The 26,809-nt window shown below is 45.4% G+C and overlaps 1 protein-coding gene across 1 annotated transcript in view; it reads right to left on the reverse strand.

Moving 5' to 3' along the window:
• Window positions 1-26,809, reverse strand: part of LOC110499416 (dynein axonemal heavy chain 17) — an 85,829-nt gene that overhangs the window by 29,468 nt on the left and 29,552 nt on the right. Inside the window, exons 41-57 of the mRNA XM_021576549.3 lie at window positions 22,142-22,269; window positions 21,850-21,998; window positions 19,695-19,977; window positions 19,132-19,305; window positions 17,611-17,984; window positions 17,389-17,491; window positions 17,068-17,215; window positions 16,776-16,867; window positions 16,401-16,562; window positions 16,103-16,267; window positions 15,733-15,924; window positions 15,351-15,617; window positions 8,303-8,464; window positions 7,947-8,180; window positions 2,854-3,114; window positions 2,214-2,431; window positions 1,850-2,057 (exon numbers count right to left, since the gene is read on the reverse strand). Of these exons, the coding sequence (XP_021432224.1) occupies window positions 1,850-2,057; window positions 2,214-2,431; window positions 2,854-3,114; window positions 7,947-8,180; window positions 8,303-8,464; window positions 15,351-15,617; window positions 15,733-15,924; window positions 16,103-16,267; window positions 16,401-16,562; window positions 16,776-16,867; window positions 17,068-17,215; window positions 17,389-17,491; window positions 17,611-17,984; window positions 19,132-19,305; window positions 19,695-19,977; window positions 21,850-21,998; window positions 22,142-22,269 (3,320 nt within the window). The remainder of the gene's footprint in view (window positions 1-1,849; window positions 2,058-2,213; window positions 2,432-2,853; window positions 3,115-7,946; window positions 8,181-8,302; window positions 8,465-15,350; window positions 15,618-15,732; window positions 15,925-16,102; window positions 16,268-16,400; window positions 16,563-16,775; window positions 16,868-17,067; window positions 17,216-17,388; window positions 17,492-17,610; window positions 17,985-19,131; window positions 19,306-19,694; window positions 19,978-21,849; window positions 21,999-22,141; window positions 22,270-26,809) is intronic.

The raw sequence follows: 26,809 nt of genomic DNA on the forward strand, positions 1-26,809 counted from the left end.
GTTAATGAATAGCATTCTCACGTAGGTGTTCCTTTTGTCCAGATGGGAAAGGGCAGTGTGGAGTGCAATAGAGATTGCGTCATCTGTGGATCTGTTGGGGCAGTATGCAAATTGAAGTGGGTCTAGCGTTCCTGGGATTATAGTGTTGATGTGAGCCATGACCAGCTTTTCAAAGCACTTCATGACTACAGACGTGAGTGCTACGGGTCGGTAAACATTTAGGCAGGTTACCCTGGTGTTCTTGGGCACAGGGACTATGGTGGTCTGCTTGGATTACATCTCCGGATTACATCTTCCAACTAAAGGCAACCGTGACAAAGAGAGGGAGAAGCATCCATCCATGTATACGGGTAAGAGAGTCTAGCAAGCTACATTTTCAGATATTACGCTTTTCTAATTTTGTCAGAAAGTCGTTTTAATTTCAAGTTAAAGTGTACTGTTAGCTAGCTAGCTAACGTTAGCTGGCTGGCTAGCTAGCTAACGTTACGTGTATGATCTGTGTAGTAATATTATTTGTATCTCAGAGCCATTTGCATTGCTAGTTATAGCCTAATGTTAGCTAGCTAACATTGAACCTGGTTGGTTAGCTACCTGCAGATTCATGCAGGGTAGTAATGTTATGAGTTGGGATTATGGTTAATTGTTTAGCTAGCTAGCTACATGTCTAAACAAAAGACTCCACTATGCAAGTAACTATTTCACTAGAATGTTTATGATGTCACTGATAGCCGTGGCTGGTAAATTCGCTCTGGCTATCTACTCCGATTTCAGAGCACTCTCATCTGAGTGTGCCAGAGCGCAGAATAACTGACGAATTTACGAACGTTAAATATGGCTGTGTGTAAACATTGGCAAAAAAATGCATAATTAAATTGTTGCCAGCAGCACAGATACATTCACCAACGCTCTGGATAACATAAAAACAGCCTAACCAGGTCTAGGGCGAGTAAAATGGTCAGTGAGCTGTTCTCTCATTTCTGTCTGGAAGTAGCTAGCAGGCTAGCCAACGTTAGCCAGTTAGCTTGGGTGCTTGACTGCTGTTGTTGGGTCAGAAAGCTCAGACCAACCCTACTTTTTGGCCAGAGCTTCCAGTGTGCGCTCTGAACGCTCCAAGAGGCGAAACGCTCTGAATTTACGAACACCCAGAGCACACTCTAGAACAAACCCATAGTATAAGCCAGCCTTTAGTCTTGAAATCTTTGGTTGTTTACTACATAGCCTCACATGTGAATCCTTAAAGAGAGGGGTGGGGCTAAAGCTTTTAAGAGGGTGGGAATGATGCTGAATGGGTGTAGACAAAGAAGAGCTCTCCAGTAGGTACCAAAACATAGATAGGGCCATTTTTTCAAAAGTGAGGTTACACGTTTATCAACTTTCAATGCAGAATTACTTTCCCATTGTTCCCACTGTAGTGTATGATATACCATGTCCTAGCTCTGAGTCTCTCCTTTTATCCAATGTAAAAAACACCATTTCAAATCGAGCCGATCGGTCATATATAAGTGAATTCGCCAAATACTTTTGGTCCCCTAAAATGGGGAGATTATGTCCAAAAAGTGCTGTAATTTCTAAAAAGTTCCCCTGATATCGATGAAAATACCCTCAAATTAAAACTGACAGTCTGCACTCTAACCTTTTAGTCATTGTATCATTTCAAATCCAAAGTGCTGGAGTAAAGAGTCCCCCAAAAATGTCACTGTCCCAATACTTTTGAAGCTCACTGTAGATGCACATCTTAAATCAGGTTACAGACCAGTTAACTAGGCCTAAGACCCCTAGATTTAGCGAGTGCAACTATATTAGAAGGCTAGTTAATCGGTTTTGTAACAATTCTATTGTATTCTCTCACATTGATCTTGGTCTTGATGATGGAGAGTTTGTCCAAGGCAGCGGCTAGCTCAGCATTGGCCTGGGCCAGAGTCTGGCGTTTGGGCTCCACATCACAGTACACCTCGTAGAACATCACAATGTTGATGCACCACGAACACAGACCTGCAGCAGCAAGTGACTTAGAGCGGATGTATTCTGGCTCGAATGTGGGGTCGTTCTTAAACGGTCTGCACAGAGAATAAAAAGAAGATACACACAAAATCTATCATCAACAAGATATAAAAGAAAATAAGGGGAAAAGGGACTCAAATCTTCAGAGAAATAAGGATTTCCTGATGAATCAGCTAAAGTGTTTGGATGTCAGCTAGGTTTGTGTTTCTCACTGGAAGGCCTTAATGCAGGTGTCAGGGATGTTCTCCTTGTTGTAGTTGATCAGGGCATCCAGGAAGGCGTCCACCTTAGCCATGATGTTCTTGGCAGCCTTCCAGCTCTTGTCTTTAGGCACTTTCCCTCCGGGGGCCATCAGGATCATCACAGCACCCATCACGTTCACCACCGCCTCCGGAGGTGAGCCAAACGACTTCAACTCTGTCAGGTTGTTCTGCAGTACAGGGGGAACAGAGCGGTTATGCGACACACAGAGTCACTTAACTCACTGAACAACACATACATACACTCTTCAGCATTTTCGGCTCACTGCAGGAGTTTCAATGCTCGATTCCTTCCTCTTGTTAACTATCCTAGAATGTGTTGAAAGCTCTATACATACATACACACACACGTTATGTTCTATCACCGTGGGGCCCTAAAATGAATTTCCATTCAAATTCCCTAAACTTAACTATAACCACTAACTCTTTACCCCAACTCTAATTCTAACCCAAACCCCTAAACTTAAAATAGCCCTTGTCCTCATGGGGACGTGGGAAATGGCCCCTCCGGGAGAATTTTCCTTGTTTTATCCTTGTGGGGACATTTGGGGATTTTAGAAACCAAAACCCACACACACACACACATCCAGACCTTGTTGAGAGTGTTGAGAGCCTCCTGGGCAGCCAACAGGGCAGGTTCTGCTTTGGCCAAGTCCTCTTCACAAGACCTCTGTTTCTCTCCCACATTCTTGGCAATTACTTGCACTTTGAGCTCCTCATCGTTGGCTATGACCTTCTCCTTGGACACTTTCTCTGTTTCCACACCGACCACCTCGATGAGCTTGTCAGCATCCTCATTCTTCTGCTTGAGCTCCACCTCCTGCACGGCCAGCTTGGCCTTCAGATCATCCACCTGGTGGAGGGAACACACACATCAGAAACAGAACACAACTACACACACATCAGAGACAGAAGACAACGCTGTGCAACACTTCTGCAGGTTGTTCATCATTGGTGTAAAGGAGAATATGTTCTTAGTCAACTTCATTGGTAAATTCAAGTTTGGTGGGTTATAAATGTACCAATGCCTAATACAGTAATGACTAGTGGTGGGCACCAATATCGATAATTCGATGATATCGATTTCGTTTGATATCGATATGACGTAGGCATGATATTGTTTAATACTTATTTTACCCGCTTTCTACACTCTTTTGTAAAAATAAATAAACGCACCAGCATTTCCTGCCGCACTCGGCGTATGGCTAGCAGAGCAAAGACATAGCATGGGCTCACCCATGGTGTCACGTCCTGACCTTAGTTCCTTATTTATGTCTCTGTTTTAGTTTGGTCAGGGCGTGAGTTGGGGTGGGCATTCTATGTTTTGTAGTCTAGGTTTTGTATTTCTATGTGTTTGGCCTGGTATGGTTCCCAATCTGCTCCAGGTTACCACGCTGATTGGTCCTTTTTTGGTGGGTAGTTGTTTTCTGTCTCTGTCTCTGTTCCAGACAGGACTGTTTCGTTTGTTGCGTTTTGTTCTAGTGTTCAGTGTAATTAAAAGATCATGAACACGTACCACGCTGCACCTTGGTCCTCTCCTTCTTCCACCAACGACAACTGTTACAGAACTACCCACCAAAAAAGGAACAAGCAGCTTGGTAACCTGGAGCAGAGGGTTCTGGACTCCTGGACTTGGGAGGAGATTTTGGACAGTAAGGGACCCTGGGCACAGGCTGGGAAATATCGCCGCCCCAGGGAAGATCTGGAGGCAGCTAAAGCCGAGTGGCGGCGATATGAGGAGTTAGCACGGCAGCGCAACAGGGACGAGAGGCAGCCCCAAAAATGTATTGGGGGGAGCACACGGGGAGTGTGGCTAAGTCAGGTAGGAGACCTGAGCCAACTCCCCGTGCTTACCGTGGCGAGAGGTTGACCGGGCAGGCACCGTGTTATGCCGTGAGGCGCACGGTGTCCCCAGCATCGAGCCAGGAATAATGAAGCCGGCTCCGCGCATCTGGTCTCCAGTGCGTCTCCTCGGCCCGGGTTATATGGCACCAGCCCTACGCACGGTGTCCCCGGTTCGCCAGCACAGCCCAGTGCGGTCTGTTCCACCCCGCCGCACTTGCCGGGCTACAGAGGGTATCCAGCCAGGACAGGTTATGCAGGCTCGGTGCTCGAGACCTCCAGTGAGCCTCCACGGTCCGGTCCTTCCGGTGCCTCCTCCACGCACCAGGCCTCCTGTGGCAGCCCCACGCACCAGGCTGGGTGCGCCCTTCACACCGGCGCTGCCAGAGTCGACCTTCACTCCGGCGCTGCCAGAGTCTCCCGTCTATTCGGGGCCCGCTGAAAGGGTCCCCAGTCCGGGGTCGCCGCTCCAAAGGCGCCAACTAAGTGGGCCCAGACTAAAGTGGAGTGGGGTCCACGTCCCGCGCCAGAACCGCCACCGCGGACAGATGCCCACCCAGACCCTCCCCTATGGGTTTAGGTTTTGCGTCCAGAGTCCGCACCTTTGGGGGGGGTACTGTCACGTCCTGACCTTAGTTCCTTTTTTATGTCTCTGTTTTAGTTTGGTCAGGGCGTGAGTTGGGGTTGGCATTCTATGTTTTGTAGTCTAGGTTTTGTATTTCTATGTATTTCGGTTGTGTTTCAGTGTTCAGTTATTGAATAAATTTAACATGGACACTTACCACGCTGCGTATTGGTCCGATCCTTCTTATTCCTCATCAGAAGTGGAAGACAATCGTTACACATGGGACTAGCTTGCTAACTCTAATCAAACAAAAATGTTGTCAAAACTTGCAAGATAATCCTTATGGCCACAATGTATTTCATGTTTCATCCATACATTTATTTGTTTCTTCACGAGTCAACCACCCTCACCTTATAGCAAACAATGGTGATGGAACAAAGTAGAAGGCAACAGACAACTGCTGGTGGAAAACTTTCTCACATTGTAAGAAAGCTAATAGTTGTTGTGCCATACATGTGTTCTTTACATTCTTTAGTTAATACTTGTGCACACTTCATCTGGTTTTAACAAACATGTTTGCAGTTAGGCAACTGGATATTTTTGCTTTAGTTAACGTTGCCTAACCCCACAACCCCAGCTAGTCAGCAAGCCAAGTACAGTGCCTTGCAAAAATATTCACCCCCTTGGCATTTTTCCTATTTTGTTGCAGTATAACCTATAATTTAATTTGATTTTTATTTGGATTTCAGGTAATGGACATACACAAAATAGTCCAAATTGGTGAAGTGAAATGAAAAAAAAGAACTTGTTTCAAAAAATCATTTGAAAAAACGGAAAAGTTGTGCATGCATATGTATTCACCCCCTTTGCTATGAAGCCCCTAAATAAGATCTGGTGCAACCGATTACCTTCAGAAGTCACATAATTTGTTAAATAAAGTCCACCTGTGTGCAATCTAAGTGTCACATGATCTGTCACCTGATCTCAGTATATATACACCTGTTCTGAAAGGCCCCAGAGTCTGCAACACCACTAAGCAAGGGGCACTACCAAGCAAGCGGCACTATGAAGACCAAGGAGCTCTCCAAACGGTTGTGGTACAGATCAGAAGTACAGATCAGGGTTGGGTTATAAAAAATATCCGAAACTTTGAACATCCCACGGCGCACCATTAAATTCATTATTCAATGGAATTAATCAGAGAGGCAACAAAAAGACAAACGATAACCCCGAAGGAGCTGCAAAGCTCCACAGTGGAAATTGGAGTATCTATCCATAGGACCACTTTAAGCCGTACACTCCACAGAGCTGGGCTTTACAGAAGAGTGTCCAGAAATAAATAAGCAAACATGTTTGGTGTTCATGAAAGGCATGTGGGAGACTCCCCAAACATATGGAAGAAAGTACTCTGGTCAGATGAGACTAAAATTGAGCTTTTTGGCCATCAAGGATAACGCTATGTGTGGCGGAAACCCAACATTTCTCATCACCCAGAGAACACCATCCTCACAGTGAAGCATGTTGGTAGCAGCATCGTGCTGTGGGGATGATTTTCATCGGCAGGGGCTGGGAAACTGGTCACAATTGAAGGAATGATGGATGGCTTTAAATACAGGGAAATTCTTGAGGGAAACCTGTTTCAGACTTCCAGAGATTAGAGACTGGTTCACCTTCCAGCAGGAATATGACCCTAAGCATACTGCTAAAGCAACACTTGAGTGGTTTAAGGGGAAACATTTAAATGTCTTGGAAAGGCCTAGTCAAAGCCCAGACCTCAATCCAATTGAGAATCTGTGGAATGACTTAAAGATTGCACCATCAGAACCCATCCAACTTGAAGGAGCTGGAGCAGTTTTGCCTTGAAGAATGGGCAAAAATCCCAGTGGCTAGATGTGCTAAGTTTATAGAGACATAACCCAAGGGACTTGCAGCTGTAATTACTGCAAAACGTGGCTCTACAAAGTATTGACTTTAGGGGGGGGTGAATAGTTATGCACGCTCAAGTTTTCTGTTTTTCTGTCCTATTTCTTGTTTGTTTCACAGTAATGGTATTTGAATGTTTGGTTTGTTAAATGTGATACGCCATGTGTAATGTCCATTTGTATAGTTTACTCCGCTACTTGAGTCCTTCCTCTCCGCTCTCTCTCTCCATGCCGCTTTCAACACCATAACTAGTTCCACCCCGTCACTCTAAGAGTATTAGTGAGGCCGGGCATTGATGTTGGGCAGGCCAATCAAGTTATTCCACACCAATCTCGACAAACCATTTCTGTATGGACCTCGCAAACAGTTGCCTCAAAGTTGGAAGCACAGAATCATCTAGAATGTCATTGTATGCTGTTAAGATTTCCCTTCCACTGGAACTAAGGGGCCTAGCCCGGACCATGAAAAACAGCCCCAGACCATTATTCTTCCTCCACCAAACTTTACAGTTGGTATTATGCATCGGGGCAGGTAGCGTTTTCCTGGCATCCGCCAAACCCAGATTCATCCGTTGGACTGCCAGATAGTGAAGTGTGATTCATCACTACAGAGAACGTGTTTCCACTGCTCCAGAGTCCAAAGCAGTGGGTTTTACATGACTCCAGCTGACGCTTGGTATTGCGCATGGTGATCTTAGGCTTGTGTGCGGCTGCTCAGCCATGGAAACCCATTTCATGAAGTTCCCGACGAACAGTTTATTGTGCTGATGTTGCTTCCAGATGCAGTTTGGAACTCAGTAGTGAGTGTTGTATTGCAACCGAGGACAGACAATGTTTTCACGCTACGCAATTCAGCATTCGGCGGTCCCGTTCTGTGAGCTTGTGTGGCCTACCACTTCGCGGCTGAGCTGTGGTTGCTCCTAGACATTTCCACTTCACAATAACAGCACTTACAGTTGACAGGGGCAGCTCTAGCAGGGCACACAATTGACGAACTGACTTGTTGGAAAGGTGGCATCCGATGACGGTGCCACGTTGAAAGTCTCTGAGCACTTCATTAAGGCCATTCCACTGCCAATGTTTGTCTATGGAGATTGCATGGCCATGTGCTCGATTTTATACAGTACACCTGTCAGCAACGAGTGTAGCTGAAATAGCTGAATCCACTAATTTGAATGAGTAGCTTTCCCAACACAGTCGGATAGAGATGGAACGGGCACAAATGATATAGAAATCTTAAAATTAAGATATGATATTGATACAGTATAAAATGTAATAGCCTGTTTGTGTTACATTTAGTGCAGGTGGATAACTAACTCCCAGACCGCGTGAGTGGTGGTATACTGTATATCTGACCTGAGCAGAGGTGTTCTCCAGTTTGGTTAATCCGTTCTCCAGGCGCTCCATCTTGGACAGCAGCTCGCTCCTCTTGACGGCCAGGAGGTTCTGGTAGAGTTTGATCTGCTCCAGGAAGGTCTTCGGCGTGGTGTAGTTGTAGCGACGGTCTGACAGCAGGTAGGACTTGGACATCTCATTCACTGTCTTATGGACAAAGGCCATGAACTGACTCAGAGAGTCCTTCACCTCGGGCTGGGGGGAGAGAGAAAATCGTACACACAGGAATACAGTAAAAGCTAGATGAGGCAACTCAGGGAAGGGGCTAGGGATTGTTTTGGAAGGGGGTTGAGGGGTGTATAACGTGTCTTCCTCACCATGATGCCCTCTGTCTCGGAGAGGAAGCGAGCACTGACAGACACCAGCGCCTCCTCTGGCCACTCGTGGAACCAGTCAATGGAGGTGCAGTTGACCACGGCAGGGAACTTCCTGGCTCGCACCCTCAGAGTGGATCCCACAGGAGAGAAACACAGGATCACCTACAGGACGACACACAAGCGCACACACTTTACCCAGCTAGCATATTTGGTTCCTTGGAAGTTGTGGGAATGTATGTTTTTGGTTTCACATTGGTTGTGGCAATGAAGCCATACGTTTCCTGACCGGTAAAACTAAACGCTTTTTAAATGCTCTGAAAACAGAAGTGAAAATGTAGCCTGATCTGGGAATGTTAATTTTTAGGTTGCAGGAAGGTTCTGAGAATGTTTTACTCTGGTTCCCTGAAAGTTTGCCTGGGAGGTTTTATTAACGCTCTGAGAACGGAAATTATTTGAAGGTAATTAAATAACATTATGCGAACATTCTCAAAATGTTTTATGGTTATTATTGAACTTTTTAACACTCTAAGAATGGAATCTAAAGGTTATTTGTAGGTTTTTAACTAACTTCCTTAAACCTTTCACTTAATGTTTCAATAATACTTTTAATACCTCATCACTATCCCTAACTATTTTGGGGAAACTTTTTTGAACTCCAAACACAGATAGGACACATGGAAATGTATTTTCTCATGCATTAATCATGCATTTAATTTATTGTGACACGGCATCAGTGATAATCCAAAATCCTGTGGTCTTCTGTTATCTATCCATGGATCTAGTGAAATGTAATTTTATTAGTCACATCCACATATTTAGCAGATGTTATTGTGAGTGTAGCTAAATACTTGTGCTTCTAGCTCCAACAGTGCAGTAGTATCTAACAATTCGCAACAATACACACAAATCTAAAAGTAAAATAATGGAATTAAGAAATATATAAATAATAGGATGAGTGGCATTGACTAAGATATTGTGAGTTGTGAGTGTAGCTAAATACTTGTGCTTCTAGCTCCAACAGTGCAGTAGTATCTAACAATTCGCAACAATACACACAAATCTAAAAGTAAAATAATGGAATTAAGAAATATATAAATAATAGGATGAGTGGCATTGACTAAGATACAGTAGAATACAGTATATACATATAAAATTAGTAAAACAGTATGTAAACATTATTAAAGTAACTAGTGTTCCATTTAAAGTGACCGGTGATTCCATGTCTATTGTAACGACCCTGGGTTTATAAGCGCGGAAATCGATTCTGCCGTTCCAGCATGCTTTTGCGGCACAGTCAATAGCGCGCCGGACCTCTGGCTCGAAGGTCGAGGGTTCGAGACCTGCTCCCTGCTGTTTCATTACATTGGTGTCAGAAGTGATCGGACCTTGCATCCACAACAGTGCGTGTGCTTGGCCGGTGAGCGCGTTCCTGTAAGACGTAGAGTCGCAAGCTAGCGCGAGGACGCGCTCTTTGAAAGGAGGGAGTAGTGTAACGACCCTGGGTGTATAAGCGCGGAAGTCGACTCTGCCGCTTGAGCATGCTTTTGCGGCACAGTCGATAGCGCGCCGGACCTCGGGCTCGAAGGTTGAGGGTTCGAGACCTGCTCCCTGCTGTTTCATTACACTATGTACATAGAGCAGCAGCCTCTAACGTGCAGGGTTGAGTAACTGGGTGGTAGCCGGCTAGTGACAGTGACTTAAGTTCAGGGCAGGGTACTGGGTGGAGGCTGGCTAGTGATGGCTATTTAACAGTCTGATGGGCTTGAGATAGAAGCTGTTTTTCAGTCTTGGTCCCTTTGATGCACCTGTATTGACCTCGCCTTCTGGATGGTAGCGGGGTGAACAGGCAGTGGCTCAAGTGGTTGATGTCCTTGATGACTTTTTTGGCCTTCCTGTGACGGGTGCTGTACAGTAGGTGTCCTGGAGGGCAGGCAGTGTGCCCCTGGTGATGCGTTGGGTAGACCGCACCACTAGGGCTCTGGCGGTCACGCAATTTCGTCAGCCGGTGATTGTCAAGCAAATAACTGTCGGTCTCACTGTAATTCAACGTTAATTAACAAACTAATATATCATCTCTTTGCACATCCACTGATGCTGACCTTTGGAACAACTACATTTTAAAAAGTCTAATAAACCCATGTAATATAGCCTTCACAATAAATCCATTATTTATTTTAGACAGGTGTCACGTTCTGACCATAGTTCTTGTGTGTTTTCCTTGTTTTAGTGTTGGTCAGAACGTGAGCTGGGTGGGCATTCTATGTTGTGTGTCTAGTTTGTCTTTCTGTGTTTGGCCTGATATGGTTCTCAATCAGAGGCAGGTGTTAGTCATTGTCTCTGATTGGGAACCATATTTAGGTAGCTTGTTTTGTGTTGGGGTTTGTGGGTGATTGTTTCCTGTCTTTGTGTTTTCTGTACCAGTTAGGACTGTTTCGGTTTTCACGTTTATTGTTTTGTATTCTGTTCATGTTGAGTTACCTTATTAAAATAACATGAACTCTAACAATGCTGCGTTTTGGTCCGCCTCTCCTTCCCAGGAAGAAAGCCGTTACAACAGGTCTAAAGAAGCATGAAATCAAGAAGATGTAGTCTATTTCAGAAGAACAGAATAGCATACTCTGAGTTGTCCTTATGTGAGGTCCTCATCTGGCTATGCCAAATGGCTGTGGGCTACACTAGTTCATTTAGCAGACAAGTGTAACAGTCGTCAGTGGAAGTAGGTGAGGACCAAAGCGCAGCGTGGTACTTGTTCATGTTATCTATTTAAACTGAACACTATCAAACAAAGAAGCACAACCGAAACAGCTCCGTCAGGTGCAAAACACACTAAACAGAAAATAATCACCCACACCACACAGGTGGGAAAAGGCTACCTAAGTATGATTCTCAATCAGAGACAACGAACGACACCTGCCTCTGATTGAGAACCATACCAGGCCAAACACAAAACCACAACATAGAAAAAAGAACATAGACTACCCACCCAACTCACGCCCTGACCATACTAAAACAAAGACATAACAAAAGAACTAAGGTCAGAACGTGACAACAAGATTTGCTTAGAATTTCATTATTATTTTATAGTTAAGAATACAATTGAACAAAGCTAAATAAAATAGAAATAATATTTTCTCCAAACGATTTGAGCGGTTAACAAATAAATAGGTATTCCTATATGCTTAATTTAGTTATTAATGTAACTTTAGTTGTTCTACAAACATTGGGCTATATTTTTTTATGTTTAATACATTGTAAGGCTGCATGATGCAACTCTAATGATGATTTTTTTAAAGTCGCTTGAAAGGCATGACCTCTGCTTTGTGTTTTGCACAGGCTGTACACACTACATTAGTCATTCATTCACAATTTGATCACTTAATAACACCTAGAATTTCACGGCGGTATCTCCTTTGTGTGGCCGTAATGCACCGTAAAAGATCCATGCCTTTTGCAGCCAGTAGCCGTTTTGCCCTTCTCCCTGAGTGCTGCATGCTCCATCACGTGATCGGGTATTTCTCACAGGCTACAAGTGAAGACAGACACATCGGGGATGCAATTGCACGCGTTCTTATCCAATTGCAATTGCGAGAAATAATTATTCCAGAAATAGTCTGGGACAGTTGTGGGATGCGATAGATCCCAAATTAATACAACCACTAGCATCAACAAAAAAATAATTACGCAATGGGGCTAACACAACAGATCAGAACTTTTAGCTTAAAATGTTGATAAACTATTAAGCTATTTCTTCACATTATAAGCGTAGAAATGCGCACACGGCAGTAGGTTATAAGCGCAAATGTTCCATTAGTGGAAAACAACATTATCAAAAGTGGCCGCAAATGCAATTATGCATGCAATGCTTTTGTTATAAAGGTGCATTTTTATGGAGGAAGTTATCTTCCCCAAACTTAAGTGCTGCTTATGTATGTCAGTTAGGCTCTACACCCCTTGTAAAGCAAAACTTATTTGGCCACTTTAGTTATGATACAAACCTTATTAAAACATATTCGCCTATGGGCTAGGCTACATGAGGTGTCCGACTATGATTTGAAAAAGTCGCAAAAAAAGGCATTGTTTCTTATGCTGGGCATCATTCACAGGTGATAATATATAATTCACAAGTGATAGGCTAATATTGTCACCCATCTTGATTTAATCTTGTATTTACAAATACTAAATACTATACTGCAGCAGCATCAGAGCTTTGAGAAGCCTAATTACCATGACTAAAAGGTCACGTGGAATTTGACTGCCTTCATGACTTGTAACTACCAGTGACCGCCAGTGTTCTCTGAACAATTTGAGAACATGACTTTAAATAGAACCATGAGGAAATCTCTAGGAAAAGTTCTGCTAGAGTACAGAAAATCCCACAGAAGCACGTTGTTTCTTAACGTTCTCTGAACTATTTGAGAACATTCCCAAAGCCATACCATTTGGAGAACGCTCCTAGAATATTACCAAAAATGTAATTAAATGTAACCATGTTTGAACTTTTAAGAAACGAGCCACTAGCGTGGCTATCGGCTATACAGCCAAAGTTTGTCTATGGAGATTACATGGCTGTGTCCTCGAATGTATACACCTGTCAGCAACGGGGGTGGTTAAAATAGCCAGATCCACTAATTTGAAGGGTTGTCCACATACTTTTGTATATATAGTGTATTTCTTATTTCTCATGTTTTTTACATTTTTTTTATAGTATTACATTGATATTGATTATTGATACTTGGAAACCGATTTCTTAAATTAAAATCAATTGGAGCTGATTTCCTGGTGTTTTTTTTTTACAGTCATTTATGTCCAACAATGACAATTCCACACACAAAAAAAAGTTTGGGTTTTAGCTCAGATAACAAATTTGGCCCGCAGGTCGCCAGTTGGGGAACACTGGTGTAAATGTTATAGGGATATTGTTATCCACGTCAGCAGCATTCATAGGTAACATTCATAGGTCACCACGTGCAACATAACTTGAGCGTGTAACTTAGCTAGAAAGATGTGTTGATATCTAGTAATTGTCTCTGGCCCCCTCCCAGTTAGGGGGAGTGACGAGTTTTACAGCCCGACTCACACAAATCGCTGGTTGAAAACAGTTTTTCGAATTTGTGGATAACTGGAACACATTCTGAGACTCACCAAAAAACAGGACCTGCTAAAGAGTGACAGAATCCATCCTAGCTGGAGGGGTGCTCTGATCTTATCAACATAGACAAGGCTCTAACTCATCTAGCTCCACAATGAGATAGGGTGCAGGCAGCAGGCTGTTAGCCATTACTGAAAGAGATTGTGATAATACTTCATGTTAGATCCTTCACTGATCATAAACCTGATGTGATTGGCCTGACTGAAACATGGCTCAAGCATGATGAATTTACTGCGTTTAATGAGGCCTCTCCTGCTGGTTACACTAATGACCACATCCCTCTCTCATCCCGCAAAGGTGGAGGTGATGCTAACATTTATGACAGCAAATTTCAATTTACAAGAAAAAAAAAAGATTGTTTTCGAATTTTGAGCTTCTAGTCATGAAATCTATGCAGCCGACTCTACTGTTTAAAGGCCTCCTGGACCGTATACAGTGTTCCCCGCCGAGTTCCCTGAATTCCTATCGCACCTTGTAGTCATGGCATGTAATATAAAAAAGTTTGGTGACTTCAATATTCACATGGAGAAGTCCACAGACCCATTCCAAAAGGCTATCGGAACCATCATCGACTCAGTGGGTTTTGTCCAACATGTCTCCAGACCTACGCATTGCCACAATCATAGCCTGGATCTAGTTTTGTCCCGTGGAACCGATATTGTGGATCTTTAAAAAAGTCCTCATTATCCTGGACCATCGGACCACCGTCTTATTACGTTTGCAAGTCTTTACTGAAGACTAATTTCCTCAGTAGGTCCTGTGATTGCGTGTAGTCTGGCCCAGGGGTGCGAAGGTGAATGACAAGGCACTGGAGTGACAAACCACCCTTGCTGTCTCTCCCTGGCCGGCTCCCCTCTCTCCACTGGGATTCTCTGCCCCTGACCCTATTACAGGAGCTGAGTCACTGGCTTGCTGGTGCTCTCCTATTCCGTCCCTAGGAGGGGTGCATCACATCATGCAAGCCTTTTTTTTCTTGTTGAGTCACTGATCTTCCAGTCTGGTTTTGCACCCCCCCGGGCTCGTGTGGCGGGGGAGATCTTCGTGGGCTATACTCCGTCTTGTCTCAGGATAGTAAGTCGCCACTATTTATGCTGCAATAGTCTATGTGCCGGGGGGCTAGGGTCAGTCTGTCCTATCTGGTGTAATTCTCCTGTCTTATCTGGTGTCCTGTGTGATCTTAAGTATGCTGCCTCTAACTCTCCCCTCCCAGAGGACCTGAGCCCTAGGACTATGCCTCAGGACTACCTGGCCTGATGACTCCTGGCTGTCCCCGTACCCAGTATATTGTGCTGCTGCTCCAGTTTCAGCTGTTCGGCCTGCGGCTATGGAATCCTGACCTGTTCACCGAACACACTACCGGTACACACTACTACTCTGAATGCATGGCATTGAAAAGCCAACTGACATTTACTTCTGAGGTGCTGACCTGTTGCACCCTCTATAACCACTGTGATTATTATTTGACACTGCTGGTCATCTATGAACGTTTGAACATCTTAAAGAATGATCTGGCCTTAATGGCCATGTACTCTTATAATCTCCACCGGGCACAGCCAGAAGAGGACTGGCTACCCCTCAGGGCCTGGTTCTTCTCTAGACTTCTTCCTAGATTCCTGCCTTTCTAAGGAGTTTTTCCTAGCCACTGTGCTTCTACATCTACATTCCTTCTCTTTGGGGTTTGAGGCTGGGTTTCTGTATAAACACACTGCTGATGTAAAAATGGCTTTATAAATACATTTCATTGATTGACAACCACGCTTTAACCAAGCTCTAAGAAACATATGGTTCTCAGAATGTTATGTGCTAGCTGGGTGACCCCTCTGTAATGCTGCTGAAAAAACAGACCAAAACCCTCAACAGCCCCCAATGACAAGCCAGACTGGCCACACTGAGTATCACCTTGAGCTGTTTGCGGACTCTGTCGATGAAGAACTTCCAGCAGTTTTCGCGTGAGTCTGGCAGGCCCACAGCCTTGACCTCGTTCCTCATGGCAACAATGATGTTCTCCACCTCATCGTCTTGGAACAGACCAGGGATCTCCCCCGACGCCAGCAGATCATTGATCAGCACCAGGAACTCCTCCTCGGCCACCTGGCTGTCGGTCATCAGGAACACCGTCCCTATGTTCTTCACCCCAGCCTTCATGTACTGGGCAGCCACGTCCAACTACCAGGAGACAGAGGGAGAAGGGTGGGGAGAGGAGGAGGAGAGAGGAGGGCAAGGGAGATGTGTGTTAGCATCTTAACAGAGGTTAACAGGTGTCCAGAGCATAGCATCACACCTTGAGGTCGGGGATGCCATAGCCTTTCCTCAGGGTGATCTGGAACACCTCCAGGTTGGCGATGCTGGCAGCGAGGCGAGACAGAGACTGCTTGCCGCTGCCGCCCACCCCGACCAGCAGGGCGTTACCGCGAGGAGACTCCAGGATACGGTTGATACGGCAGATATGGGACATTGCATCCTCAAACAGCACCTGAAGAACAAACACATATGCACGCACACACACAAACAAACAGGGTCACAACAGGAAGGTCTAGGACTAGACTCTCTCTTCATCTCAATCAGGTTTTTAACTACTCTGGGTACTATCCAGTGATGACGCAATGCCAACACAAGGTATTTGCTTTTGTAGTGTGTCATAGTGGACTCACCAGGTTCATGACAGCGTTGATTTCGTTGTAGCTGTCCAGGCCCTCCAGTAGCAGCTTGTTCAGAACCACCCAGTCTGGAATAGGGAAGTATTTGGGCTCGCCGATGCCTTGGGCAAAGTGGCAAAAGATGTTGGGCTTCTCAAAGAGGAAACCTGCATCCATTTCCTGCAGACAGAGGAAAATACACACCAATATGGACAATGAGAAATCTACTGTTAATAACTTTATTCAACATTGGTTTAGATTTTTTCTCAATATCAGACAATATGTGTGTGTGTGTGTGTGTGTTAAGTCTTACTTCAAAGCACTTCTTGCAGATCTCTCCCTCAATCTTGGCAAACAGCACCATGTCCTTCTCCTCCACCAGCTTGTCTCCGTACACACGGTCACACTCATGAAGCCACAGTCTCACCAGCTCAGCAGGAGCCCTCACACACTCTGGCATGGAGAACAGAAGACCCTGGCAGCAGACAGGAGAGACACAGAGGGACGAATTGAACATCTCACACACAGGCACTAACATGATGGTGAACTCTCACCACATTTACACACACAGACAGCAAGATATCTACTTCCTCTCCTCAGTAATCCATAACAAAGTGTCTCAAACCAACTTTATGATGTATGATCAAGATGCCCATCATATAGATAGATGTAAGGGAGAAGGGTTTACCTGGAAGATGTTGGAGAGGTCTCTGAGGTTAAAGACGTAGTGGAACTTGACTGCCGTGGGAAGGAAGGAGGTGGAGATCCTTTGGTGGAACACTGGAGAAGAAAATATACACACAGACAGGTAAGAACATGGAAACAGGGAAAATACTGTAGGCCTATATAATGCATTGGTTTCCCCCATCTCTGACTCTAGTTCAATGTCATCAAATTAGATGGATGAGATGTTGAATTAAGTCATTACATTTTCAGTTTGACATGATGATTATCTCAGTGTTTCTAGGTAGTGTTCTTACTGATTGCGGAGGTGACCAGCGTAGAGCAGAACTTCTTGACGGCGGGGAGAAAGCCATTCATGTCCAGATGTTGGGAGAAGATGGAGTTGTAGATGCTTTGGAGTGCGTCCTGGCCTGGGAAACTCACCGCAAAGACACAGAAGTGCCTCTGAGAGAGAGAGAGAGAGAGAGAGAGAGAGAGCAGGTTTACAGTATATTACCATACATAAGGCAACTATGGGATGCAGAGGGTCAAGAGCAGTCTAAAACAGAACGACTAGAGAGGTTTCTTCTACTATGCTTATTCTCCAGCCTTGTGTGTAGCGTTAGTCTGGTGAGTACCTGCAGTCGGGGGTCGATGGTGAAGCTGCCAGCTGTAGGGTTCATACAGGCCACGTACTGGCAGTTATGGATGTCCTTCAGAGTCAGCTTGGCTCTGTCATACCTGGGACGGGAGGCAGGGAGAGGGGGATGAAAGGGAGAGAGAGATAGAGGGATCAAAACAGTGATTGTAGTTATGTTGTGGTTGTGTAGTGGTTGACTAGTCAATGGCTGTGATCGTACCAGTGTCCGTGGTCCATGTGCTGGCGGATGAGTGTGTGCGGAGCCACAGTGAAGTACTTGTCGACCTCAGGCATGTTCATGTCGTCTATGAAGTAGATGAGACTCTTGCTGCCGGGGGGGCCGTAGTTCCGGCCTGCCTTCTTCTCCAGGGGTTTCTCCAGTATGGCCTGCAGCATGGCCGAGGTTGTGTAGAAGTTGAAGGGGACAGACTGGACCACATAGTAATCAGTGCTGAGGCTGCGGAGCTTGTCTCCCATCAGGACTGACTTGCCACTGCCCGCGTTGCCCACCAACATCACAGGACACTTCCTCTCCATCAGTTTGTCCATGAAGTAGCGGATACGGATGGTCTCAGCCGTGTGAACCAGAGACGCCTGAGAGGAACAGGAGACAGAGAGTAACTCTCCAGAATCTGGTGCTTAACAATCCTCTTAAGCTGACTGTCACTGAAATCGGGCACTAGAATTCCTTTAAAAAACATGTAGATGTTTACATGACTTATTTGATCGATTTCTCACTGTTTTATAAGTCAGAAGACAGCAATCTAGACTTTCCTAGGAGCATGTAAATGTCCTCTGTCAAATAAACTTGTATTTGCCTCCCTCTGGTGTTTGACTGCATCATTACATCGATTTATTCCACTTCACTGCAACATTACATCAAAAGGGCAGCCCTTAGAAAAACATTTATCCAGCTCGGCTGCTTCATGCCACAGACATGGCAAAGCAATCGTTGAATTTGTCTCAGGCAGGCGGATCTAAATACATAACTTTCATAGCATTATGATAAAGAATGCGATCTACACACTTTCTTAAACCTAAAATAAGTAAAGAAGTAATTGTGTGTGGAAGTCAAACATTTGTTTTTCATCGGAGGCAGACACATTGCATTTGCTCAGAACAACAGAATCAAGCCCTTTACATATCCCTTCTCCCCTTGTCTGTAGGCGGTACACATGCTGTATAAATGGCCCAAATGTTAGACGTTCACAAATGTAACACATTTTGACGAAAGTATGAAAAGGCCTTTTCATTCACATTTTTTTATTTATTATAACCCCTCTCCTGTGAAGTCGTGACTTGCGACATACGCCTAGTTTCCTGAAACGGGTCACATATCATCACATTTGTATATGTTTAATTGTACTTTTATTGTGTATTAGATCATATGGGTTGAAAAGTTTTTTTTTTTTTGTCAGACATAAATAAACTATTCCAGGTGAAAGCCAAAGGTCATAGCTTTCTAGGGGTGGGGGGGACACACTACTACATCAATAAAATATTGCCCTCTTGCTAGATTGATGACTGAAGCCAAAGCGAAACAACGCAAAATGGCTGTCAGCTCAATTAACTCTCCAAAATCCCAATTTATTTGAGAGAAACGTCTTACTACAACACTGTTGCAGAGCACCTCCTAACAAAGACAAACTACAATGTCCTAAGAGTCTTGGAAGCTAAGAGTTAGTCCACTGTGTCATTCATTAATTGGGTGAGTTGCTAGGCAGACAGACAGGACTCTGACCTGCAGTGGGAGGTCTGGATCCAGCTGGAACTTGGGGACTAACTCCGTCCAGGGCTGGAACTTCTTGGAGTCTCTGTCGATGTAGTAGTCAAACACAGTCCCTGCAGATGGGAACTTGATGGTCTTGAACTCATTCACCCACCACTTACTGAACTCCACACGGTAGTCTGTCAGCTACCGACCAAACACACACACACACACACAGACAGAGAGAGAGAAGTTAAGTTAGTCTGAACTTAGCAGAATCTGACTGTCACTTTCCTTCACTTCATGGAAAGTCTGCATTTCACACAGTGAAAATATTACCCTGGCTGCCTCTGAAATGGCATGTTATTCCCTATATAGTGCACTACTTTTGACCAGGGCCCTAGAGGGATGCAGTGACCCCCTTTGGACTCAAGAGATTTTAGCGTTTTTAAACACCTGTAACTGCCACTATCTGCAATCTTTTTACTTTATTTTTATTTTACATAGTCCACAAGGTGGCACAGCACCCCTCTTACAGTATTTGGGGAGAACCCTGCACCCCTTGAGGATGAACGTAGTCCTGAGGGGGTAGCTACCTGGTCCTGGAACATGGCCCCTCCGAAGGCCCAGATGCAGGCGAACACAAAGTAGAGCTCGTAGAGTTCTTTGTTGGAGTCGGGCGGGGTGTTCTCAGGCACCAGTAGAAACTCCATGAAGTGGAGCAGGGTTTGGACCAGTGTGACCTCTGGGATAGGAGTGATTTTCTTGAAGCCGAACTTGAGCTTCTCCAGACAGGTAGGCAGGTACTTGTCAAACAGGATGAACAGGTTGGCTTTCTCCGACTGGACCTCTCGCTTCTCGATCCAGCTGGTCACCACCCTGAAGGAACACAATAACAGACAGGACACATGGTCACTCAGGTCAATAAATATGTGTTGCAGGTTAGGGGTTAATTCCACAAATTAATGGATTCTAATTCAATTTTCTTTCCCTGTAAATTCCATAGAAATCAACTCAAATTCCAGGTCAGACATTGAATTCAGAGATAATTAAATTCCTCTGAATTCCAATGTTAGGTAAAATCCAATAATTACATTTTAGGCTGATCATGTCACTGTTCAGTCAGCATAGCTATACTGGAACTATAGAAATACAAATTGCAGTCCATTTCTTATAATAAATGCATTAATTCCATCAACTGGAAAATGTACAAATATTGAATTCCAATTCAAATCAATTCCAAATATTATTATTTTTACAATTCCAATTCAAACTTGAATTCCAATTCTATAACTTGAAGATTGTTGAAATTCTAATTGAATTCAACATAAATTCTCCACTTCATGAGTGAATTCAATAATTTTATTGGAATTTCAAATGAAATTGTAATTGACACCAACCCTAAAGTGTCCAATTGTCCCTGTTCAAAAGTAGTGCACTATATAGGGAATAGGGTGTCATATGGGACACCACCGAGGTGTTCGATTTAATGTACACTATATGACCAAAAGTATGTGGACACCTGTTCGTCGAACATCTCATTCCAAAATCACGGGCATTAATATGGAGTTGGTCCTCCCTTTGCTGCTATAACAGCCTCCACTCTTCTGGGAAGGCTTTCCACTAGATGTTGGAACATTGCAGCAGAGACTTCCATTCAGCCACAAGAGCATCAGTGAGGTCAGGTACTGATGTTGAGCGATTATGCCTGGCTCGCAGTCGGCGTTCCAATTCATCTCAAAGGTGGTCAATGGGTTTGAGGTCAGGGCTCTGTACAGACGAGTCAAGTTCTACCACACCAATCTTGATAAACCATTTCTTTATGGACCTGTCTTTGTGCAGGGGAGTATTGTCATGCTGAAACAGGAAAGGACCTTCCTCAAACTGTAGCCAAGGTTGGAAGCACAGAATTGTCTAGAATGTCATTGTATGCTGTATCATTACGATTCCCCTTTACTGGAACTAAGGGGCCAAGCCCAAACCATGAAAATCAGCCCCAGATCATTATTCCTCCTCCACCAAACTTTACAGTGGGCACTATGCATTCGGGTAGGTAGTGTTCTCCTGGCATCTGCCAAACCGAAATGTATCCGTCGGACTACCAGATGGTGAAGCATGATTCATCACTCCAGAGAACGCGTTTCCACTGCACCTGAATCTAATGACGGTGAGCTTTACACCACTCCCGCCGACACTTGGCATTGCGCATCTTAGGCATGTGTGCGGCTGCTCAGCCATGAAAACCCATTTCATGAAGGCCCCGACAAACAGTTCGTGCTGACGTTGCTTCCAGAGTCAGTTTGGAACTCGGTAATGAGTGTTGCAACCAAGGACAGACGATTTTAACGTGCTACGCACTTCAGCATTCCGCGGTCCCGTTCTGTGAGCTTGTGTGGCCTACCACTTCACAGCTGAGCCACTGTTGCTCCTAGACGTTTCCACTTCACAATAACAGCACTTACAGTTGACCGGGGCAGCTCTAGAAGGGCAGAAATTTGATGAACTGACTTGTTGGAAAGGTGGCATCCTATGACGGTGCCACGTTGAAAGTCACTGAGCTCGTCAGTACGAGCAATTTCACTGCCAATGTTTGTCTATGGGGATGAAGTTTGTCTATGGGGATGAATTGACTGTGTGCTCGATTTTATACACCTGTCAGCAACAGGTATGGCTGAAATAGCCAAATCCACTAATTTGAAAGGGTGTACACATACTTTTGTATATATAGTGTATGTGTAGGGAGGTACTGACGGGCTCCATCCCAGGTCAGCAGAGTTGATGAAGAGGATTCCAGCCCGGGACACGGTGGCTGGAGTGGCCGTCCGCAGGTCCTTAATCTCAAACACCAGACGCATGGTGGAGTTAAGAGGGATGCGTTCGTTACTGGCCAGAGTCAACACCTACACAGACACACACGGGGTTAGGACCATACAAACATACACACACAAGCAGTCTCCGTCTCACCTCGCTGCCAAAATCCCCAACCTGGAGGTGTTCCAGATCACCCTGAGGTCAAGGTACACACACACAAACACACACAGACCTTGTTGTCGTCCATGACAGTATTGAGGGATTCGATCCACATAGGGTCGATGTCTCCGTCCAGTACGATCCACTTGGGCCCGTCATGGCTGATGAGGGCCAAATCTCTCATCACACAGGAGAAAAGACCTGCAACCAGCGTGGCACACAACATTACACAACAACCAGACAGACTCAAAAATAGGCTTGTCACGATATCAACATTTTACAAATGATATGATAGCAGGCCAAGTATCACGATACCAAGTAGTATCACGATACCACGGTGGAAAAAAATCCGTGGCCTAGCATCCTGTTCGCCCCTTCCCCCAACACTTGTTCACGTTTTATAAACGCTCTCCAAAAACTTCTCACTGAAATGTACACTTCGACTCAATACAACACATTGAATTTAACGTCACACTGATCAGCGTATAATAGAATACTGCATAGAATGGCTGATTGCTCATATTTGCAAAGGCCTAGCTGTGATTTGGCTGGAGGAATGGGAGGAAGGAATAAACAGTACATCAGTGGAGGCTGCTGAAGGGAGGACGGCTCATAATAATGGCTGGAACGGCACAAATGGAATGGCATCAAACACCTAGAAACCGTGTTTGATACCATTCCACTGATTCTGCTTCAGACATTACCACGAGCCCGTCCTCCCCAATTAAGGTCTGTGTATGTGTGTTTGTGTGTGTCTGCCACCAACCTCCTGTGAGATATATGCATAATGATCTGCATGTCATTGTGTCAGTAAGGGGAGAACACTGCATGAAACCTTGTTTACTCTTCAGTTAACACAGACACACACACTGTCTCTGTCTCCCTCACTCTCGTAAAAACACACACACACACACACACACTGCTCCCAACTTTTAATATGTTAGGCACCAAACAGAATTTAAGGTGCACCAGAAAGAAATAGATTTTTGATATAGTTTAGGCTTCCATTAGGCCTATATGAATCATACCTTTTGAAGCACATCTCATGAGTAGCAGACCCTTTTCCTTTCTTCCTGTGCCCATCAAATTTACCTAAACCTACTGTCAAGTTACAAGGTTGTTAGCTAGCTAGCTAACATGACTGAACAACGTTGTTTGTTATCAAACCAATAATTAGCGACCCAGGATTAGTTTAAAACGCCCCGCGACATGGTTTGTGAACTGATATAAAATGCGTACAAATCCCGATAGAAAAAAAAGGCATATCTGGTAATATGGGTCACATTGAACCGTTTAGGCTAGAGACAAGACCTCTGGTAATATGGGTCACATTGAACCATTTAGGCTAGAGACAAGACCTCTGGTAATATGGGTCACATTGAACCGTTTAGGCTAGAGACAAGACCTCTGGTAATATGGGTCACATTGAACCGTTTAGGCTAGAGACAAGACCTCTGGTAATATGGGTCACATTGAACCGTTTAGGCTAGAGATAAGACCTCTGGTAATATGGGTCACATTGAACCATTTAGGCTAGAGACAAGACCTCTGGTAATATGGGTCACATTGAACCGTTTAGGCTAGAGACAAGACCTCTGGTAATATGGGTCACATTGAACCATTTAGGCTAGAGACAAGACCTCTGGTAATATGGGTCACATTGAACCGTTTAGGCTAGAGACAAGACCTCTGGTAATATGGGTCACATTGAACCGTTTAGGCAAGAAACAAGACCTCTGGTAATATGGGTCACATTGAACCGTTTAGGCTAGAGACAAGACCTCTGGTAATATGGGTCACATTGAACCGTTTAGGCTAGAGACAAGACCTCTGGTAATATGGGTCACATTGAACCGTTTAGGCTAGAGACAAGACCTCTGGTAATATGGGTCAAATTGAACCGTTTAGGCTAGAGACAAGACCTCTGGTAATATGGGTCACATTGAACCGTTTAGGCTAGAGACAAGACCTCTGGTAATATGGGTCACATTGAACCGTTTAGGCTAGAGACAAGACCTCTGGTAATATGGGTCACATTGAACCGTTTAGGCTAGAGACAAGACCTCTGGTAATATGGGTCACATTGAACCATTTAGGCTAGAGACAAGACCTCTGGTAATATGGGTCACATTGAACCGTTTAGGCTAGAAACAAGACCTCTGGTAATATGGGTCACATTGAACCGTTTAGGCTAGAGACAAGACCTCTGGTAATATGGGTCACATTGAACCGTTTAGGCTAGAGACAAGACCTCTGGTAATATGGGTCACATTGAACCGTTTAGGCTAGAGACAAGACCTCTGGTAATATGGGTCACATTGAACCATTTAGGCTAGAGACAAGACCTCTGGTAATATGGATCACATTGAACCGTTTAGGCTAGAGACAAGACCTCTGGTAATATGGGTCACATTGAACCATTTAGGCTAGAGACAAGATGTTAGGTGCGTGAATGAGGACCCAAAAGCGAATTAACGTAAACAGAGCTTCTTTAATAACAAAACAAACGTAGGCTCAGATGGACCGTCAGATTCCGACAGGACAGGACAAGGTTGCAGCAAACATGACGATAGTCTGGTTCAGGCATGAATAACACAAACAAGAATCCGACAAAGACAGAAACAAAAACAGAGAGAGATATAGAGGACTAATCAGAGGGAAAAAGGGAACAGGTGGGAAAAGGGGTGACGAGGTAGTTAGGAGGAGACAAGGAACAGCTGGGGGAAAGAGGGGGAGAAAAGGTAACCTAATAACGACCAGCAGAGGGAGACAGGGTGAAGGGAAAGGACAGAAACAAAACACAACATGACAATACATGACAGTACCCCCCCACTCACCGAGCGCCTCCTGGCGCACTCGAGGAGGAAACCTGGCGGCAACGGAGGAAATCATCGATCAGCGCACGGTCCAGCACGTCCCGAGAGGGAACCCAACTCCTCTCCTCAGGACCGTACCCCTCCCAATCTACTAGGTACTGATGACCACGGCCCCGAGGACGCATGTCCAAAATCCTACGGACCCTGTAGATGGGTGCGCCCTCGACAAGGATGGGGGGGGGGGGGGGGGGGGAGACGAGCGGGGGCGCGAAGAACGGGCTTGACACAGGAGACATGGAAGACCGGGTGGACGCGACGAAGATATCGCGGAAGAAGAAGTCGAACTGCGACAGGATTAATGATCTGAGAAATACGGAACGGACCAATGAACCGCGGGGTCAACTTGCGAGAAGCGGTCTTAAGGGGAAGGTTCTGAGTGGAGAGCCAAACTCTCTGACCGCGACAATATCTAGGACTCTTAGTTCTACGCTTATTAGCAGCCCTCACAGTCTGCGCCCTATAACGGCAAAGTGCAGACCTGACCCTCTTCCAGGTGCGCTCGCAACGTTGGACAAAAGCCTGAGCGGAGGGGACGCTGGACTCGGCGAACTGAGATGAGAACAGCGGAGGCTGGTACCCGAGGCTACTCTGAAAAGGAGATAGCCCGGTCGCAGACGAAGGAAGCGAGTTGTGGGCGTATTCTGCCCAGGGGAGCTGTTCTGACCAAGACGCAGGGTTGCGAAAAGAAAGACTGCATAAGATGCGACCAATAGTCTGATTGGCCCGTTCTGCTTGACCGTTAGACTGGGGGTGAAAGCCGGAAGAGAGACTGACGGAAGCCCCAATCAAACGGCAAAACTCCCTCCAAAATTGAGACGTGAATTGCGGACCTCTGTCCGAAACGACGTCTGACGGAAGGCCATGAATTCTGAAAACATTCTCGATGATGATTTGTGCCGTCTCTTTAGCAGAAGGAAGCTTAGCAAGGGGAATAAAATGAGCCGCCTTAGAGAACCTGTCGACAACCGTAAGAATAACAGTCTTCCCCGCTGACGAAGGCAGTCCGGTGACAAAATCTAAGGCGATGTGAGACCACGGTTGAGAGGGAATGGGAAGCGGCCTGAGACGGCCGGCAGGAGGAGAGTTACCGGACTTAGTCTGCGCGCAGACCGAACAAGCAGCCACGAAACGACGCGTGTCATGCTCCCGGGTGGGCCACCAAAAACGCTGGCGAATGGAAGCAAGCGTACCCCGAACGCCAGGGTGGCCGGCTAACTTGGCAGAGTGAGCCCACTGAAGAACGGCCAGACGAGTAGGAACGGGAACGAAAAGAAGGTTCCTAGGACAAGCGCGCGGCGACTGAGTGTGAGTGAGTGCTTGCTTTACCTGCCTCTCAATTCCCCAGACAGTCAACCCGACAACACGCCCCTCAGGGAGAATCCCCTCGGGGTCAGTGGAGGCTACTGAAGAACTGAAGAGACGAGATAAAGCATCAGGCTTGGTGTTCTTAGAGCCCGGACGATAAGAAATCACAAACTCGAAACGAGCGAAAAACAGCGCCCAGCGCGCCTGACGCACATTAAGTCGTTTGGCAGAACGGATGTACTCAAGGTTCCTATGGTCGGTCCAAACGACAAAAGGAACGGTCGCCCCCTCCAACCACTGTCGCCATTCACCTAGGGCTAAGCGGATGGCGAGCAGTTCGCGGTTTCCCACATCATAGTTACGTTCCGACGGCGACAGGCGATGAGAAAAATACGCGCAAGGGTGGACCTTGTCGTCAGAGAGGGAGCGCTGAGAAAGAATGGCTCCCACGCCCACCTCTGACGCGTCAACCTCGACAACGAACTGTCTAGAGACGTCAGGTGTAACAAGGATAGGTGCGGATGTAAAACGATTCTTGAGGAGATCAAAAGCTCCCTGGG

This window comes from Oncorhynchus mykiss, chromosome 20 (genome assembly GCF_057628025.1).
Source record: "Oncorhynchus mykiss isolate SJ-2025 chromosome 20, ASM5762802v1, whole genome shotgun sequence".
In the NCBI taxonomy this organism is placed as follows: domain Eukaryota; kingdom Metazoa; phylum Chordata; class Actinopteri; order Salmoniformes; family Salmonidae; genus Oncorhynchus; species Oncorhynchus mykiss.